We start from the raw sequence: 17,028 nt of genomic DNA, 5'->3' as shown, positions 1-17,028 counted from the left end.
TCAAGTTAATTTGTCATAAATCAATAAACCAGAAGACTGTAGACAAAGTTGCATTGAGACATTCATCTGAGCTGGTTCGACTTGTTTAATGAGCGATATGTCTGTGTGGTTCTCAGGTCAAGTGCCACCAGTACTGGCCCAACCCTGACAGCAGTGCCACCTATGGAGACTTTACTGTTACGTGCCACAACGAGGAGGGCAACTCTGCCTTCTTGGTCCGGGAGATGACTCTCACTCACTCACAGGTGATTAAACTGTTCTGAAAAACATTTAGAAAGCAGAACAGAGGACAATTTGGATGATAAACTGAGTAAATTTGGAGGGTTGATTCTGTCAATCTATCGTCTAAACTGAGGTTGGGGGATTTAAGTCTTGGAGAGCCACTGAGTATTCTGAGGAGGAATGTTGCCATAGAAACCAGTGTGGGTTGTTCTTTTTCTGGCTGGCATTGGGTTGCTATGAAAACCAAACACCCCAGTCGGTCACATGGCCTTAAAAAAGGTCGGCCTGCGCAACTTGAATTAAAACAACACATTTGTGTGTTTGCTGGATATTTGAGTTTGCTCATGCACACTGTGTTGTTGGCATGTGTGTGATTTATTGTCGGTAGCTACGCTTTGGAAAATATATATGTTTATTACCTCCCTAGTGTTTCGTGGGAGGATTATTGCCCAACATGTTGCTCCTGCACCATGACCTTTGACATACTGTAGTAGAGGGCACTGTGCATTCCCCTCTGCCTGTCACTGTTGCTATAGAGATTAATGGGCGTGCGTGGTGATGCATGGAGGCAGTTTAGAGGAGGAACAGTGCATTCTTGGTGTTAAGTTATGGATTCAACACTTGTCAGAGGTTGCAGACTTCTAAAACTCTGCTATAGTTGGTGTGAAAGCAATGAAAGACAAGCAGAAAGTATCAGCAATGTGACCACACTGAGCCACATCTGGATGTTGTGTGGTTGTGTGACTTCATTGTCCAAGTTTATTTAAATCCACAATGAAGTCAGTGTGTACAGTTGAGGAACCCTCATCATAACTTCTACACAATATGGCCTCTGAGCTGAATGCTCAATGGATCTGAACTCAACTACAATGCCTGAGACAGAATTGTTCATGCCGAGCCAATGAGCTGCATGACCCACATTCACTCAGACCAAACTGCTGCGTGTGGAGCGAACTTGATGGAACTTGACCAATTCTTGACATTAAGCTCAAAGACGCTCTACCATCCTTCAACTGATAATTGATTTTTTTATGTTAAGCATGACTGTGATGGCAAATGTGTTGAGGACTAAATCACTAAGCTGTCTGGCAAGTGGCATGCTAGAATTGTTCATATCAGAACTGTGGTTGGAAATTGTTTATATATTTAAAATACATGTTAGTAGCTGTTTCTTCATATTATAATCATCTATGTAAAATAAAAAAATTAGGTACCTTATTAAAGTTCCCTTTACGTCGACATTTTTACAAGGTGTGGCTGTTTTGGTTTGTATGGCTGGAAATGAAGACGGTATTGCGGCACCAGATGCAACATTTAATTTAAAAACTTCACTTACGGACTGAAACAGTGAAGCCATTCTTTGTTGTCTTTAAAAATAATACTGAACTGTGACACCAATGTATTAACTATGGGTTTTGTGTCATCGTTGCCCCCCAAATGTTTGTGTTTATTTAAATGTCCCGTCCAACAACTGTCACCTCATGAATACTCACATCTTGATGCAGCATTTCGGTGAAGCTCAAGTGACGGATTTCTCTGTCTGCCTCCAGAGCGAACAGCAGAGGGACCTCACTCAGATCCAGTACCTGGCTTGGCCCGATCACGGCGTTCCTGATGACTCAACTGATTTCTTGGACTTTGTGACTCTGGTTCGGAGCAAGAGGGCTGGGCAGGACCAGCCAATGGTGGTTCACTGCAGGTACTCTTCATTGTTCCTACTCATACTGTCATTATGGAGTAATGACAGTAGAATTCATATATCTTATTCCATCTCCCTTTTCAGTGCTGGAATTGGTCGGACCGGGGTTCTGATCACCATGGAGACGGCGCTGTGTCTGATGGAGTGCAGTCAGCCGGTGTATCCTCTTGATATTGTCAAAACCATGAGAGACCAGAGGGCCATGATGATACAGACTCCTGTAAGTACGACCTGATTCCCCCTGTTCTTCCACCGTCACCACTCATCCGCTTTTGTTTCTTACAGAGTCAGTACCGGTTTGTTTGTGAGGCCATCCTCAAGGTCTACGACGAGGGTCTGGTCAGACCGCTGAAGACTGCCATCCCCCTGCTTAGAGACAAGCCAGAGGAGGACAAGAAAGTGTCAGGTGATAATGAGGTGCTGTCAGCAGAGGATGAAGATTCTGCCGTTGTGGAGTTATTGGAAGAAGGTCTGGACGAAGAGGATGACGACGACGATGATGAGGTGGAAGTGCTAGATGTAGGAGAAGTGACTGAGGAGCTGGAAGAGGAGGAAGATGAGGTGGAGGACCCCAGCGTGGCGAGTGTTACCAGCATGACCAGCGAGACCAGCATGAACCCTGAGCCGGACCCCGAGCCTGATTCAGAACTTGTTCAACCATGATATTAGAGGGCCGGGGTCATGTCTGGGCGGACGAGCCCCGGAGGGTGCAGGAGAGAACAAAAAGCACTGTTGCACTTTACAATGACAAAAATGGAGAAAAAAGAGAAACACAAAGAGGAGCAAACCTGAAACTCAAGGACAAGGTAGAATTGAAAAAATTGTTGACTAGGTACCTTATGAGGATCACGTGTGCTTGGGGTGCAGAAAAAAATAATACAGAAGTACGTCTGATTCATTGTGGATGTGGAAATGCTGTTGTGCCATAAGTACGAAGGGGAAGGGCTTCCCACGTGGACCGAACTGCTCCCTTTTTTAATGTCCCATCGGGTCGCCCTTGCCCCTTCTGAGCGAGTCTGCCAGACGGACCTGCCTTTTTTAGAGCCCTTTTAGCTGATAAAGAGATCAACTTTATCTTTTGTTGATGGGAAAGCGTATTTATTGTGTTTGTTAGTCCACTGAACAAAGTGAGAGTGTATGAATCTTGAGCTTCATGCATCAATTTTAGCTAGTCCAGTAGTGCGATTCCTCTTCCTCCTACTTATTTTATTTCAGTTTATTTCTAAGGCTAAAAGGTAATTTATTGATTTTGATTTATTTTATTATTCTGTCTTGATTTCGAACAGTACAGACTGATTGACACTGAAAAAGCACTTTGTGTTTGGTCTTGTTTCAATGTGGCAATCCGGTTCTCATTTTTCTTTACTGCTGGAGTGGACACACACACTCTTAGTGATCGCTGTGGTCCATGTATTTAGTGGTTGACAATAGTCCCGACTTCACCGGGCGCCTCTGCAACTCTAAAATCCCCCATGATGATTGAAAGTGTCGTTATTTTTGATAAATCCACACAACTGCCATCGTCTCTTGTGGACGTGAAGACTCCCTATTCCCTAGCTGTTACTCCAGACTGAGGTCACTTCCTGCTCTCCTTTTTAGTCTTTAATTTAGTCCCTGAAGTGTCCTTGAGCCAGACACGGACGGCAACACGGACACGTTAAATTGTTGAGCAGGAAATGGCTGTCGTTTCTGAACATTTCAGTCTGTAAAAATACAAAACACTTTCTAGATAATAAATGGTGAAAATAGTTTTGTCATTCTTAATTTATTTTTTATTTTACATTTCAAACCACACCGAATAACTGCTGTTATGCATTGCCCCTCTGAACAATTCTATTAAAAAATAATAATAACAAGATAGCCCTTTGTGATGATGGAAGAGAGAAAAAATATTAAACTGTTGGACTTCATTTCGTGACCTCGGACAGCAGCATGACGCTTGAGTTTGTAGCTCACAGATTTTTTTTATCATTTTTTTTTCCCCCGAGCGAAAAGCCATCAGTTAATATCATATTTTAGCTGTGATGTGTTTTGGTTGTTCAGGACTAATTCCGGTTTCAGTCGAGAAGCTTATTAGATGTTACTTTTTTAGACCTGGAAACACTTTTTGTTTAGTTGAACTGGATTCTGCTGGATAGAACTACTGCTGTGTGTGCGTGTGTGTAGTCATTTATCACCCTCCATACATCTTGTGTCTTGCTGTCTGGTTTATGCCTGCTTGTCTTTTAACTGTAACAAAAGTTTGTGCCATAACGCCACAAACCTCAAATTAAAGTTTTTATTTCTATTTTTTTTTTCTCAAGAAATGTATATTTTTTATGGTGACGACGATGAAGATATTCATACATCTTGATCTCTGCATGTCTTTATCTGCAAACTGTTTTGAGAGTTCTGCTATTTACATCATCTAACTGACAGGAAGGAAACTGCTTTGTAAGGTGATCAGAGGACTACAGGAAAATATTCCAGTGCAAATATTGACCTCACCATTCTGGGAATTAATGCTTCCATTATTTAATATCTCTTTTTAATGTAGCTTCAACATGGGAGCCTAGAAGCATAATTTGCTGTATTGGAGGAGAAAGAAACACAATTTGATTTATAATAATTTACTTTGAGTGTACCTTGAAAAAAACTGTGGCTATGTACCCAGTTAATTTAATGGATGTATGAGCAGCTTGCTTAAAAATTCTGCAGAAGTCGTAGCGTTTTGGCTTAATTTGGACTGAATAAACGTTCGTTGAAGTGAACTTCCCTATGGTCACAGGCAGTTCTCGATGGTCTTGTAATTCCATCTCAAAGCTTTCATGTGAAAATGACCATCATTTTCATCCCCAACATGAGTAACGGGAACCCAAAGTCAACCTTGTTTGCAAAACCCTGGAGATAGAGAACAGCTTTCTGGAATCTCTGTCTCAGCTTCTCCTCTGTTCTCACTATGGTCTTGCAGGTTCAGAAGGTCTGCCATTACATATTGAATATAAAGGTGAAACGTCTTAAACGATTCCAGTTGAGACTTGTAAGCACTCAAAGCATTAGTCATCTTGTATCATTTCATCTCATGATTTGCATTTTTGTAACGCAACATTTCTTCTATCTAAGCCCTCTCCAGATCCAGTCAGCTCCTCTCCTTATCTTACACCTCCTTTGTATGGTTTTTAATGGATCCCACTCACTGCACAACCTTCAGGCACAATGACACATCGGAGCGGATTGGCGTCTGAGGGCAGGATCAACCCAGTTTCTTTACGTGGAGAACAACTGTCGTCAGTGAATGTACTTGCAGAACATTTGGGTTAAACATTCATCTGATCAGACTCATCAGCTTCTAACTCAAAACAGAAAACGGTGTGGCCAATCCTAACAAATCCGTGTTCAAAATGATGGTGTTTCAAAGATGTAAAGCTTAAGTCAGTGATGGATCACTTCCACCAAATCTCCAGCAATGTCCCAGTGTGACTAAAGGAGTGCGTATCAGTCTGGTCCTGGAGAGCAGAGACGGGTCCATGTAGTTGTGTCTCTGACTGGTGATGGAAGGAGAGCACTTTTGATACTGACCGAGTGGCAGGTAGTGCTACTGAGAAACAAACATTTTTGGTTTCAATGTTTTTCTTTTCTTTTTCTTTTTAAGATATGACACCTGTAGGGGAAACAAACTACACAGTGCCACTTGTCGATTTTGTGTAAATAAAACTCAACCCTGTACATACAATGTTGTATATGAAAAAAAAAAATCTTTAAAATAAAAGGGAAAATCATTTGTGAGCAGAAATGTTTTATTTCCCCATGGACTGAATTGTGTTGTGTTTTTTTTTATGATTTGAACTGAGTAGTTGTGTAAATATGGCCCCACAAAATGATTTCTCCTATATTCTCTTGGTTACCTGTGTCATATAAAAGATCAATTTTGTCTTTGGTTTCCTGTTTCTCTTTGGTATTATGGTTTTATGGTGCTTTGGACATGTCTATAAGCTTGATTGTGAACAATTAAAGCTTGTCTGTCAAAGCATGCAAATGTGGCTTTGCATCAACTTGCTGCACCCTGCAAGTCAACAATATCTGGACCATTAAATTGAGAAATGTATTTCTATATTCAATCTGATGGCTATATATTACCTTGATATTTAGTTTTGGCATATTAACGGTTCATTTCTCAACAATGAAAAAAATGCTTTAACAGCTGTAGTCGAATGCCAAAAGTGCATATTTTGTGGGAGCTCTTCAGAAGGGATCCGAGGCACGCAGCACGGTCCTGTGCAGCCCCTCCCGCTCCGCTTTTCCTCAGCTCAACGGGCCCATATTGGGCATGTGATCATCAGAACCGGACCGTCACCTCACGATGAGCACACGGATTGCTTCCAAATCTCAAGTGCAGGACCGCGGTGTTGCTTCAATGAAATCTGATTCACAGCGATAACCTCGCCGTTTTAATGTGTCGTCTCAGCTCAGACTATCGTCGGTCTTGTTCACATTTTTTAAACAGGATAATAGGAAATCTAAACAATTCCGAGGTAATACAAGAATGTTTCACCACCAGCAAAGCTAAGAATGAGAGACAAACGACTTAAATATTCAAAATAATGAAACTAAACAAGAACTTTGAAGTTACGACCATCGTAAAATAACGTTTACCATATGCCAATTATCACTATGTCACATTGAATAGCAGTTGAATGAGGTCCTTTCCGATCCGTTATTTCTTCACTGCAAACGTCGCGTCCATTTGATCGTGTACTACAGTTGTCCAGAAGGGGGTGCTTTAGTTAAAAGAAAATAACTGCGTTTGCGTTTTCTTTTTATTTATTTTCTTGACACAAAATCGGACAGCTTGTGTGATTTATGTTCTTGAAGTGAACGAAGGATTAAAACAAATTGCAAGATTTTGTTCACTCCTGAGGTAGGTGTTATTTTTTTGAGGGAAAACGATGCATCACAAACAAAGCACTGACTTTATATTTTATCCTAATAAACTAAAAATCTTGATCAAAACAATGGCAATAAAACCTTGTGTCGCTTTAAAAATGCTAAACGACTTCTTTTTGTCAGGGATTTAGAATGACGTCATCTCCGGAGGAAAGCCTCGCCTCCTACTTTTTGTTGGGACCAGGGAGCATAATTACCCACAGGGGTGCGAAGTTAAGGAACGACCAACCATGGAAATGTACCGGCCTGCTGTTTAGTCGTTAGCGATGCAAGCGGACGTGCTTTCTTGGTGAATTCCTCGGGGGAGGTTTTTTTTTCTCGTGAGTATCCCGTTTACCAGAGCTCGCTGCCACAAGTGGCTGTTGTCGCCGAGCAAGTGTTTGTCAGGTCCCTGGTTGAGGGCTTGTGGTGGTGCTTGTTTTGTCTCACCGGTGAAACCTGGACGGCCGGAGACTGGTACTTAGCATTGGGACTCTGGACGAACTAGCTAGCAGTTGAAAATCAAGCGCACACCTGTTGGCTGTGCCTCCGCCTGGTACCTCCGGGCCCATATGAGTCCCATTGAAGCTAATGGTTACGGTACTCGTCTGTATGTGCGTCGAGACTTGAAAGTTACATGTTAAACCATTTGTTTTTTTTCCGTCTAAGTGACCAGAACGCATCGGTCGCTTGGAGGGCTTTCTTGTAAAACGACCGCACCGTTGAACATCCCAGGCGAGGTGGATGTTCCTCACCCCTTGTTTTATTTTTTACCGATTGGTTTTTATTGACAAAGTAAGGTTTTTTTGGTTCGTAAGACTGTCAACAAATGAAGATAAAACGAATCAGTAACCACAATTGATCTATGTACATTCAACGAATAAGCAGGATTATTATTTAACTTAATAATAACTACAATGCTTATTTAGACGTAGGTGTATTTGTATATTTTTAAGACATTTGGAAACGCATTCAAATTTTATTCAATGATTGACCACTGCTTCACATTATGCCTTACTCTATGAAAGTCAGTACCACCGTATTTATCTCTTATTTTCCCTCAAATGACACTTCTAAGTGATTTTGTCTAGGGCCGGGATGATTTGCATTTGTCCCTTTACAACATTTTACCAATACTTGGGTGCTGATTCAATGTATTATATTAATATGATATAATATTATATTATTATTATATATTTATTTTTATGTCTGTTCTTGTCCAGGTGTGCTGTCCCCTCTCCCCCTCTCCACCATGCTGAGTTTCCTGCGAAGGACGCTGGGCCGGCGCTCCATCCGGAAACATGCGGAGAAAGCCCGGTTGAGAGAAGCCCAGCGTGCTGTGACACACATCCCCGCTGCTGGTGATGCTAAGTCCATCATTACATGCAGAGTGTCCTTGCTGGATGGGACAGACGTCAGTGTGGACTTGCCGGTAGGAATGCAAGTTGTGTTGTCACGTTTATCATCACAGATTTCAATATACAGAATCGTCCCTCTCAACAAGAGTGGAAATGGTTGTGGCATTATGAACGTTCACTGCAGTGGTGAACTGATGTGCTGATGGTATGTGATATGACACATCTATCCTCGGAATCATTTTTGAAGTGTGTATTTAAAAAAATATGCTGAGAAACAATGCTCGCTTATAAATGGATTCAAACTTTATTGTTCAATCTTTGAGAATTTATTTGTCATCATCATAGTATAGAATAATACATATAATATGTGGCCTCTGTGTTGGAATAGTCATCCTGGAAGCTGGGTGCAACTCTGAGAATCTCAGCTGCCTCAGTCACTCTTGTTTTGTTGTCTTAGGGAGGGGCGGCTGCAGAAGTCCTGGGACCTGTAATGACAGTAATACAAGCACCTAAATACCCTGTGACAACCTTCTAATGGTACTTTAAGTTTTAACAAGGCGATGCATTACATTGAACGCACATGCCCCATCCTGGCAACCGCAACAGGATACTAGTGAAAGGCTTGTTAAACTTGAGTATGCCATCAATGAAAGCGATGAAGACTTCCTGTATTAAATGCGGCATGGTTGTTCGGTAGTCAAAAAACTGAATGCAGTCGGCCTGTAACCTGATCTAAACGGTCCTGCACATCACTACTGTAATGCGCACGATGATATCAAAGATGTATCAAGTTTAATTGTAAATATGGTGCATGGCGATTTTGGTCTTTATGGAAGGTCTCTGTAGGTTGCTTTTTCCTTGCTCTGTTCTTGTGATGAGCTCATACCAAATACTCTTCTCTGTTTTTCTGCATTTCCCATCCGGGGCTGTAGCAGCAAGTCACTTTCCTCCACCTTAACCTTGATCATCCTCCCCAGTCTTGATCTCTTATCTGTACGTTTTCTGTTGAGTGAGGTTAAAAAGGTGTCTGTAGTGAAACTTGAAAGCAACTGTGTCCGTGTCATGACGTGGTTAAAGGTGTTTTATAGGGCATTATATAAATGTTGCCTTGTCTCTGTCATTCAGAGACATTCCTCAGTTGGGGGGGGGTGGAAGGAATCTTTAACAAATATAAATAATAAAAAATCATGGCTAGTGCGTAATGAATATTTCTCCACCACTGCTTTGTACAATTATCATTTATCTTATACATGGTTATTGGCTCTGCGCTTCTGTTAGCCATCACATTTCACCATCTGATGTTTGTGTCTGGCTTGCCTGATTAGACTATCTTGCCAACTAAAGGACTGCTGAGCTGGCTCCATGGTGAAATGCTATTTTACCCCTCCTCTGCAGACACAGGCATATTCTCAATTGAAGCAGCTGCTTTAGTGATGTTCTGTTTCTGTACTGTGACCACCATGTGTTGTACTTCCCAAGTGATAGACAAACAGCCTGACAGACACATTTTCCATGAGCAATGATGTTGAGTTTGCTTCCTCCTTTTCTGCTAGAACAGGGGAAATAGGTGACTTGGATAATTGTCATCTGAGTACTGAGTTGCACTACTAACTACTGCCACTAATGTCATTGATACATTGTTGTGAGCTCCTAATCCATCAGTTGAACGTGTCAAAAGACACATCGTTTTGACATTACTTTATTGCCGATCTCCTTTAACCGCATTCCGTCGTCTCTTGCCAGAAGACAGCGCAGTTGCTTCATTGCATCATTTGTTGCTTGTGTTTTTGTCCGTACTTTAGACGGCCTCCGCGTCGAAGGCGTCATTGACTGGTATGACTGTATTCCTGTGTGCTTAAAGATGCCGTGCTAGAGCGGCTGGCTAGTGTGTGTCAGTGTCTGTATTGCGCTGCTGTTAAGCTAAGTGTGCGTTCCATGGTTGCTGATCACCTGTAATTCCATGATCCTCTCTGGAGAACTCGCCTAATCACATGACAGCATCACATGACTCAGAGGGCTCATCAAGTGCCCTGAGCAGCAAAACTTTTGGCGTCACGGTGTATGAGGGTGCATTTTCAGAATGACATACTGTACATTTCTTCGTGCTTGTCTGATTCCACGTCATACCTGGAACATTCCATCATAGCTACTAAGAAGCGAGAAAGTTCTGGGAGTTATTTTCTGTGCTTCTTCATTTTAATGTCATGGTTTTAAAATAAATGTGCTGTGAGTGTAACACTTCATTTTATATTCCATTCGTATCATGGTTTGAGGTTGACGATACAATTCAGTGACCTGAAATCGATTCTAATCTTATATTCCAACCTGTAAAATGGTGATCTGGACACTAGACTAGTGCAGCATTCCCGTTCTTTGATGCAAGGGAAGTATGAATGAATTATACCTCCAAGCAAGTCAACAATTTATGGCAAATGCATTCACAATTCATTTGAAAAAAAAAAAAAAACCAACACCTGAGGACAGCAAGTCAGCTATACTACAGTACTTATATTGTAGTATAACTACTGTAAAATAAAATATAAAGTGCAACCAGGTTCAATTCAACTTGAAGAAATGCTGCTTCCACATTTCATTTTTAGTCATAATGTGATATTTTACTTTGAAAGACAAAAACTGAACTACTTCAGTTATTGTTTTAAAAGTAAACATACAATTATAGTATCAAAATAAAGTGCAATCTTTCATCTGGTTAAATGAACAGCGATCTAGATTTGGCATGTTAACGTTCTATTTACTTCACCTTTCATGAATCCTAAACACTGTGACCCATTTAAAACTTCTCCATTCTTGCAAAAGTCAAATTGTTTCCCTACACTGCGCTCCATCGCTTCAATGCTGCTGCAGTGTTTACTGCTGAAGTGCAGCGATGATATGACATCACAGACAGACCAAATCAATGGTGTGGCACTTAATGTTTTCAGCAATATACAGGTGTAGTTCACTCTGTGGTGTTCAGAAGGCCAGTCTGCTGAGCTCAGATGGATGTAGTTGGATCATAGGGATATTTACATGAGTTAATCTACTAGATGAAACCTTGGCATTGTCACAGTTGTACTTCGTTGCCAAGGAAACCTGCTGTTGAACTCCTATTCCTGGTCAAGAGCTTGTAGAGTGTGGGAACGAGAATGTTCCAAACGTGCCTTTTCCGCTGACAGTGCAACATTTAGGAACGACTAATATTTTACTGTTTTGTCATGTGTCAAAGTCGTGACCAATCAACAGATATCAGCATGAACTGCTCAATCATCAAAATTTTAAAAATCTTAAATCTTTACTTTTATCTTAATTATAATTCCTTTTTTTAAATTTACCTAGTGTTTTTACACAGCCTTGTATGTTGTTGCTGGTATCTTTTAGAACAGGCTGTTTTAAATGGAATACTCATCCAATGAAACCTTTCCACCGTGGTGGACAATAAAGAATTATTTTCTATGTTTCACTGTTTGTTGTTCGAGTTTAGTTCTGTTTTAGTTTAATGTAATGCACTTTGTTGGAAAAGTTTGTAGGGGAAAAAGTGGACATATAATTAAATTATCAAATTATTTTCCATATATTAGATTTGTTAACATCCTGCAGAATGTATGTAGTTGTTTTTGAAACTTAATGTTAATAAAGCATCCTCTTCCTCTCTCTGTACAGTGTATGTACTCTGCTATATTGTATGATTGTTATTGTGTATTTTCACTGATACTGTATAGAGACTTAAACACACATCGTGATTCATAATTTCCTCATAGTTTCAGCCTTTCACTCTACCTCAGTAGTTTACCTTGTGGTCCCAAAATATGTCAGGTATGTAGCTGCGACTCAAGAATGTGAGTGCTCTATCAGAGTGTGCTCCTGTCACTCCATTTCTTTCTCGTGGGTTTTATTGTAAGCCCGTCCTGCCCGTTGCCTGGATGCAGGTTACTTCTACAAACCTGCCCATCTTATCATCCAGTTATCTGAAAGTAATGAGATGATGAGATACCGATGTGCTTGGTGTCCACTGCACTACAGTGAACTGCGTTGAATATCTCACTTGGAGAGTATAAATGGAATTGTTAATGAAGTTCCTGCCATGTCAGCCTTTGGTACTTGCTGACACAGTGTCTATGGAATATTGTTTTGGCAAGAACCAGGACAAAATGTTTTTGTGCACTCTTTAGATTCTTTGGTCTCTTACATTGTGAAACATTAGCAATGTTTGGAATGATGAAAATGAAGTAGGTCAAAGGTTTGGCCTTCTCACCTGTTGGTGGTTTGGAAAGAGACGTGTATAAATCATACCACGCTGAAAAGCTTCAGAGGTGAGGCAGTTGGAAGAAGGCACTTTTACTGCACTCAAATGGACCAATGGGCATTATGGGTGTAAGAAAATAACAAGATGCTCAAATATCGCAAAATAGTACTTGATTGTGTGACATTGTCTTGACCTTTTAAGTTGTCTGTGTCTATTTAATTCATAGATACATGGACATGCTGCCGCATTTGATTTGTTTAATACCAATGTTTTCTTTTTGCACAGTGGAGTTATTTTGTTGATTGAAGGACCGATTCATTCCTCTGTTGGACTGTGAAATTTGACTGAGAGTCATCACAATCAACTTGTTTTCATGCAGATGATATTGTACTGCATTATCTGATTTTCCCCTTAAAGTGATGCCTCTTACAATATATTGCTGAACTTATAGTATTGCAATATAACATGTATGTAACACAGACACAATTTCAGTCCATTTTGCATTGTGTGTATTTTAACACAGCATATTCACAAGTTAATCTTGGTATTTTACATTTGCAGTTAATTTTCATCACAGTATTATTATTATTATTATTATTATTATTATTATTATTAATAATGTTTTTTATAACCTTTAACAGATACAGAAACCCAAGACATACTGTGTGTGTGCTGTTTGCAACGCTTCCTGCAAGCTCTTTAACAAGGCCCTTACACACACACACACACACACACACACACACACATTAACAATGAGGCCTTTGTGCTGTCTCATCCAGGGTACTGTATGGGTGCGGTATGCCTTGTCATCCATGGCAGGCTGGCATGAGGCCAGCCCCCCTTCAACTTCTCAGGAGTCTCTCTGGGTGTTTGTGCTTGAAGATGGAATAGGTTCGCTCTGCTTTGTTTGTGTTTATAGTTTGTGAAGCTATGCATCTCCTTTCAATGTGGTTCACAATAACGTATGACCTCTCTGGTGAAGGGGAAGTTATCGGGCTTCATTTCCCAAGTTGCTTTTTTTTATCTAACTTACAGTATATTGTGTTGACATAAACACATCTCATCAAGTTCATTCTATTTGTTGTTTGACAACAATGACAGTTTAATTTGAAGTGCTTTGCAATGACAAGTAATGCAGTACACATGGCTACCGTGAGAGTACATTTTGAGGTGGTGAGAAAAATGGTTTGATTCACATAGTTCTCTCATGGTGTATTACAATGACTCCTGGTGGATGACTGCTCCTCCCTATAAGGGGAAGTGCCTGTCAGGTGATCACAAATCCACCATTGCCGTGGCAACACTGTCACTGAGCCTCAAGTTGGGAAAGATGAATGTGTATGCATGCGAATTTGTAAGTATGTGCACATGTGTGAGTGAGCTCTCCCAGTCCCAGGCACGAGCTGGTTCCCCTCGTCAGGAGGGGAAACACCTCTTCAAAAAATGTTCAATTTAAGAATGACCCTTAAAGTAGAATGATTTTTGCTCTTCAACACAAAGGGTTTGAACAAAGAGCGTTAAATCAATGGATTAAACCAGCCATTGCTTTGAGTTCCATGGTGTTCCAAGTGACGAGGCGCTTCTATGTTCCATCAAGCAATGTTGTTTTCTCAAATCCATCCAAAAAAAAAAAAAAATCGAATGGAACAAATGGTGTGGGTGCGTGCGTTCTTGTCGTTCCTCCGTGCTTAATTATAATATATTTCGGGGTTGATGTTGTGAAAGAAAGATGCGTAATAGTTTGATCTCCACTTATTCTTGTTAATTTTGCCTCTCATTCAGAAAAAAGCCAAAGGTGAGGAGCTGTTTGACCAGATCATGTACCATCTGGACATTGTAGAGAAAGACTACTTTGGACTACGCTTCATGGACTCTGCCCAAGTCCCGGTAAGTGTGTCCTTCATGTGTTTAATGCCCCCAGATACACATCCTAACACACCCTAGGTCCTGGTAATAACCTCAGTCAGTACAAGGGCTTTCCCTTAGCTGTTTGTCTTTCTCCAGATTCAGGCCTTGACACTATTGGACCTGAAATCAGACAGTTGCTCTTATTATCACTTGGAGGGCTTTAGAGGAAACTAGGCCTGAATGATTTTTTTTTCATCCCCATTCCAAACAACATTGAGATGTAGTAAAATGTGCTTTGAAAAACTCATTCTGTTGCATCACAAACAGAAGTCCACTATGCAGCTAAAGTGAGCTCCTCGAGACCGCAGTACAACGGCTGGCAACCCACTGCACAAGAAACCTGGCAACCTTCCCCACAAGTCATAGAGGCGCAGCGACAGCATCATTCGACAACAGCCAAAGATTATCTAGACCAGGGGTCATCAAACTCTTCCAGAAAGGGCCGCAGTGGGTGCGGATTTTCGTTCCAGCCGATCACACACAGTTTAACCAATCAGGTGTCAGATGAAACAGCAGCTGACTGACAGTCACTGATAACAAATTACCTGTTTGGTGAAGCTGTGTGTGCTTGATTGGTTAGAACAAAAACCCGCACCCACTGCTGCCTTTTCTGGGGCCCCTATCTGGACTGTCAGAGCCATGTCTCGCATGTTTGCTCTGTATTTGATCACTTTCCTTGTTGTCAGAGGGGTCGAGTTTCAAGCACGACTGAGTTCGTTGTCATGGGGACGCGTTTGCATTAGGTGTGATTCACAGTCTGCATACAGTGTTGAACACCAGAAATTCACCGACTCCGCTTTGCTTTCCATCAACTGACTCCAAGCCGGAGGGATCCATTACACTCTTTAGTAACTGAATCGCAGTCACCATATTGTCAAAATGAATTCCAATTCTTTTTTTTTTTTCATCAATTCTTCTGCCCTAGATCAGGAACTCTGGATGGAATGATGTTTTACTACTCAGGAGAGAGTCATGGGAGTGGGAGGAGTGTTTTAATGGGTGGGAGAAGTAACCAAGCATTGAGAGATGAGGAATGTGGGGGAGAGGAGACCAAAGTGCTATCTCTGAATTCGGAGGAGCACCCGCAGACGCACAAAAGCTTTGGCCATACTCTGTATCTCCACAACTAAGGTGTTCGTTTGAAATGCAAACCTATTTTCTAGGAAAACATTTAATCAAAGTACCCGTATGGTTAATCTAGGTTGCTCATTCATGGTTGGTGTAAGGCATGATCATGCTAGGATGTCCGTACATCTCACCAACATCATAGACGATTGAAATGCGTTTTGTATCATTTCATTTATTTTGTTTTTTTCCCTTTCAGCACTGGCTTGATGTAACGAAAAGTATCAAAAAACAAGTAAAAAGTAAGTACAATATATGCCTCTTTCGTTCCAGAAGCTGGATGGAACACAAATGTGTGGATGGCAGGACTGAAGCAGGAATGCTCTTTTGGGCCTTAATAAAAAGCTTGTAATGGGGACATCAGGGCAAAAATGTCTTTGTTTAGTTTATGTAATCAGAAAACCTCTCCACAGCGGAAGCAATTCGGTGGCTTTTATTCATTGACATTCATCAGCTGTGTGTAACCCTTTGTTGTCCATCTGCTGATCAAGAAGTTGCCACTGGACCCTGAATTAAAATGACAGGAAAGTCCAGTTATTGAAAAAAAATGAGAATTTATTGGATCTTCATGATGATGATGATGAATGAATTGCTTGTATTCAGGATCAAATGTGACATTTTCCATTCTACTGGTGAGAAGCGTGTGCGAGCGCATCTGGTCTGTTTGGGCAGAGGCAGTGTGGTAGACTGGGATCCTACATTTTTTGATATCATGAACATTCCAAAGAATCCAATTATTTGAGTGCACCTGTCACATTGTGATGTTGGTAGCGGGATCATGTCTGTCTCGTGCACTGAATTCCTTTTGAAAGAAGAAGTTCCTCTTGAGTCATATTGAGCTATGTGCGTTTTTTTTAGAGCTGAAGTTTCTGTAAATGTTTCAGCTGTCACCCCAAAATACCAGTCTGCTACATGGATATATTGTAACTGACTAACTTATTCATTGTTTGTTGTAAGGTACAATATTCACTGTTTGATTCTGGCTTTTGTTTTTTAATGCAATCTAGTTGGCCCACCATACTGCCTTCACATGAGAGTCAAGTTCTACTCTTCTGAACCCAACAACCTGCATGAGGAGCTCACCAGGTGAGTCACACAGCAAACATGAGAGGTTCTAACTGACAGATTATCAACTGACTTCCGTCATTATATAATCAAGCGCAAAAGCACAACAGCCACCTCATGAAAATACAACTTGACTCAAATAGTATATTGCTTTATTTTGTGAAATCAAGGTTGGAATATTAGGTCCTTGTTTAGTAGACAGTTAAGTTCTGTCATGTTGTCTTCAAAAGCTTATTGAAGAAGAATCATGCCTGGTACTGAACAGTGAATGATAACTGATCCAATTTATTGTGCCGTTCTCCAACTAGTTTATTGCAGTTTATGGGTGTTGGTGAATTTTCGTCATTCATTCAATTGTTGTACATTTTTGAAAATGCTCTCTTCTTACAGGTACCTGTTTGTATTGCAGCTGAAGCAAGACATTCTCAGTGGAAAGTGAGTATAGCGTCTTCATATTGTACTTTCTCCTGTTTGATGAACAAACTAAATTGCAGATTATACATTGG

At 40.8% G+C, this 17,028-nt stretch overlaps 2 protein-coding genes across 5 annotated transcripts in view; both read left to right on the top strand.

The window, feature by feature from the left end:
* The window catches only part of ptpn4a (protein tyrosine phosphatase non-receptor type 4a), a 51,277-nt gene extending 45,591 nt beyond the window's left edge, over nt 1-5,686 (top strand). The window contains exons 24-27 of the mRNA XM_053876636.1: nt 117-245; nt 1,773-1,921; nt 2,006-2,141; nt 2,207-5,686. Of these exons, the coding sequence (XP_053732611.1) occupies nt 117-245; nt 1,773-1,921; nt 2,006-2,141; nt 2,207-2,584 (792 nt within the window). The 3' untranslated portion in view covers nt 2,585-5,686. The remainder of the gene's footprint in view (nt 1-116; nt 246-1,772; nt 1,922-2,005; nt 2,142-2,206) is intronic.
* A 1,283-nt stretch (nt 5,687-6,969) lies between these two features.
* The window catches only part of epb41l5 (erythrocyte membrane protein band 4.1 like 5), a 28,661-nt gene continuing 18,602 nt past the window's right edge, over nt 6,970-17,028 (top strand). For 3 of the 4 annotated variants that reach the window (XM_053877127.1, XM_053877126.1, XM_053877124.1), the window contains exons 1-6: nt 6,970-7,164; nt 8,047-8,255; nt 14,207-14,311; nt 15,657-15,699; nt 16,465-16,543; nt 16,913-16,957. In XM_053877127.1, the coding sequence (XP_053733102.1) occupies nt 8,076-8,255; nt 14,207-14,311; nt 15,657-15,699; nt 16,465-16,543; nt 16,913-16,957 (452 nt within the window). In that variant the 5' untranslated portion in view covers nt 6,970-7,164; nt 8,047-8,075. Of the gene's footprint in view, nt 7,165-7,410; nt 7,619-8,046; nt 8,256-14,206; nt 14,312-15,656; nt 15,700-16,464; nt 16,544-16,912; nt 16,958-17,028 lie in introns of those variants that run through there. The other variant, XM_053877125.1, reaches the window with a different exon arrangement.

Source organism: Synchiropus splendidus, chromosome 10 (genome assembly GCF_027744825.2).
Source record: "Synchiropus splendidus isolate RoL2022-P1 chromosome 10, RoL_Sspl_1.0, whole genome shotgun sequence".
Classification (NCBI taxonomy): Eukaryota; Metazoa; Chordata; class Actinopteri; order Syngnathiformes; family Callionymidae; genus Synchiropus; species Synchiropus splendidus.
The sequence above is the reverse complement of the archived record's forward strand: the minus strand, read 5'-3'. Positions and strand labels throughout refer to the sequence as shown.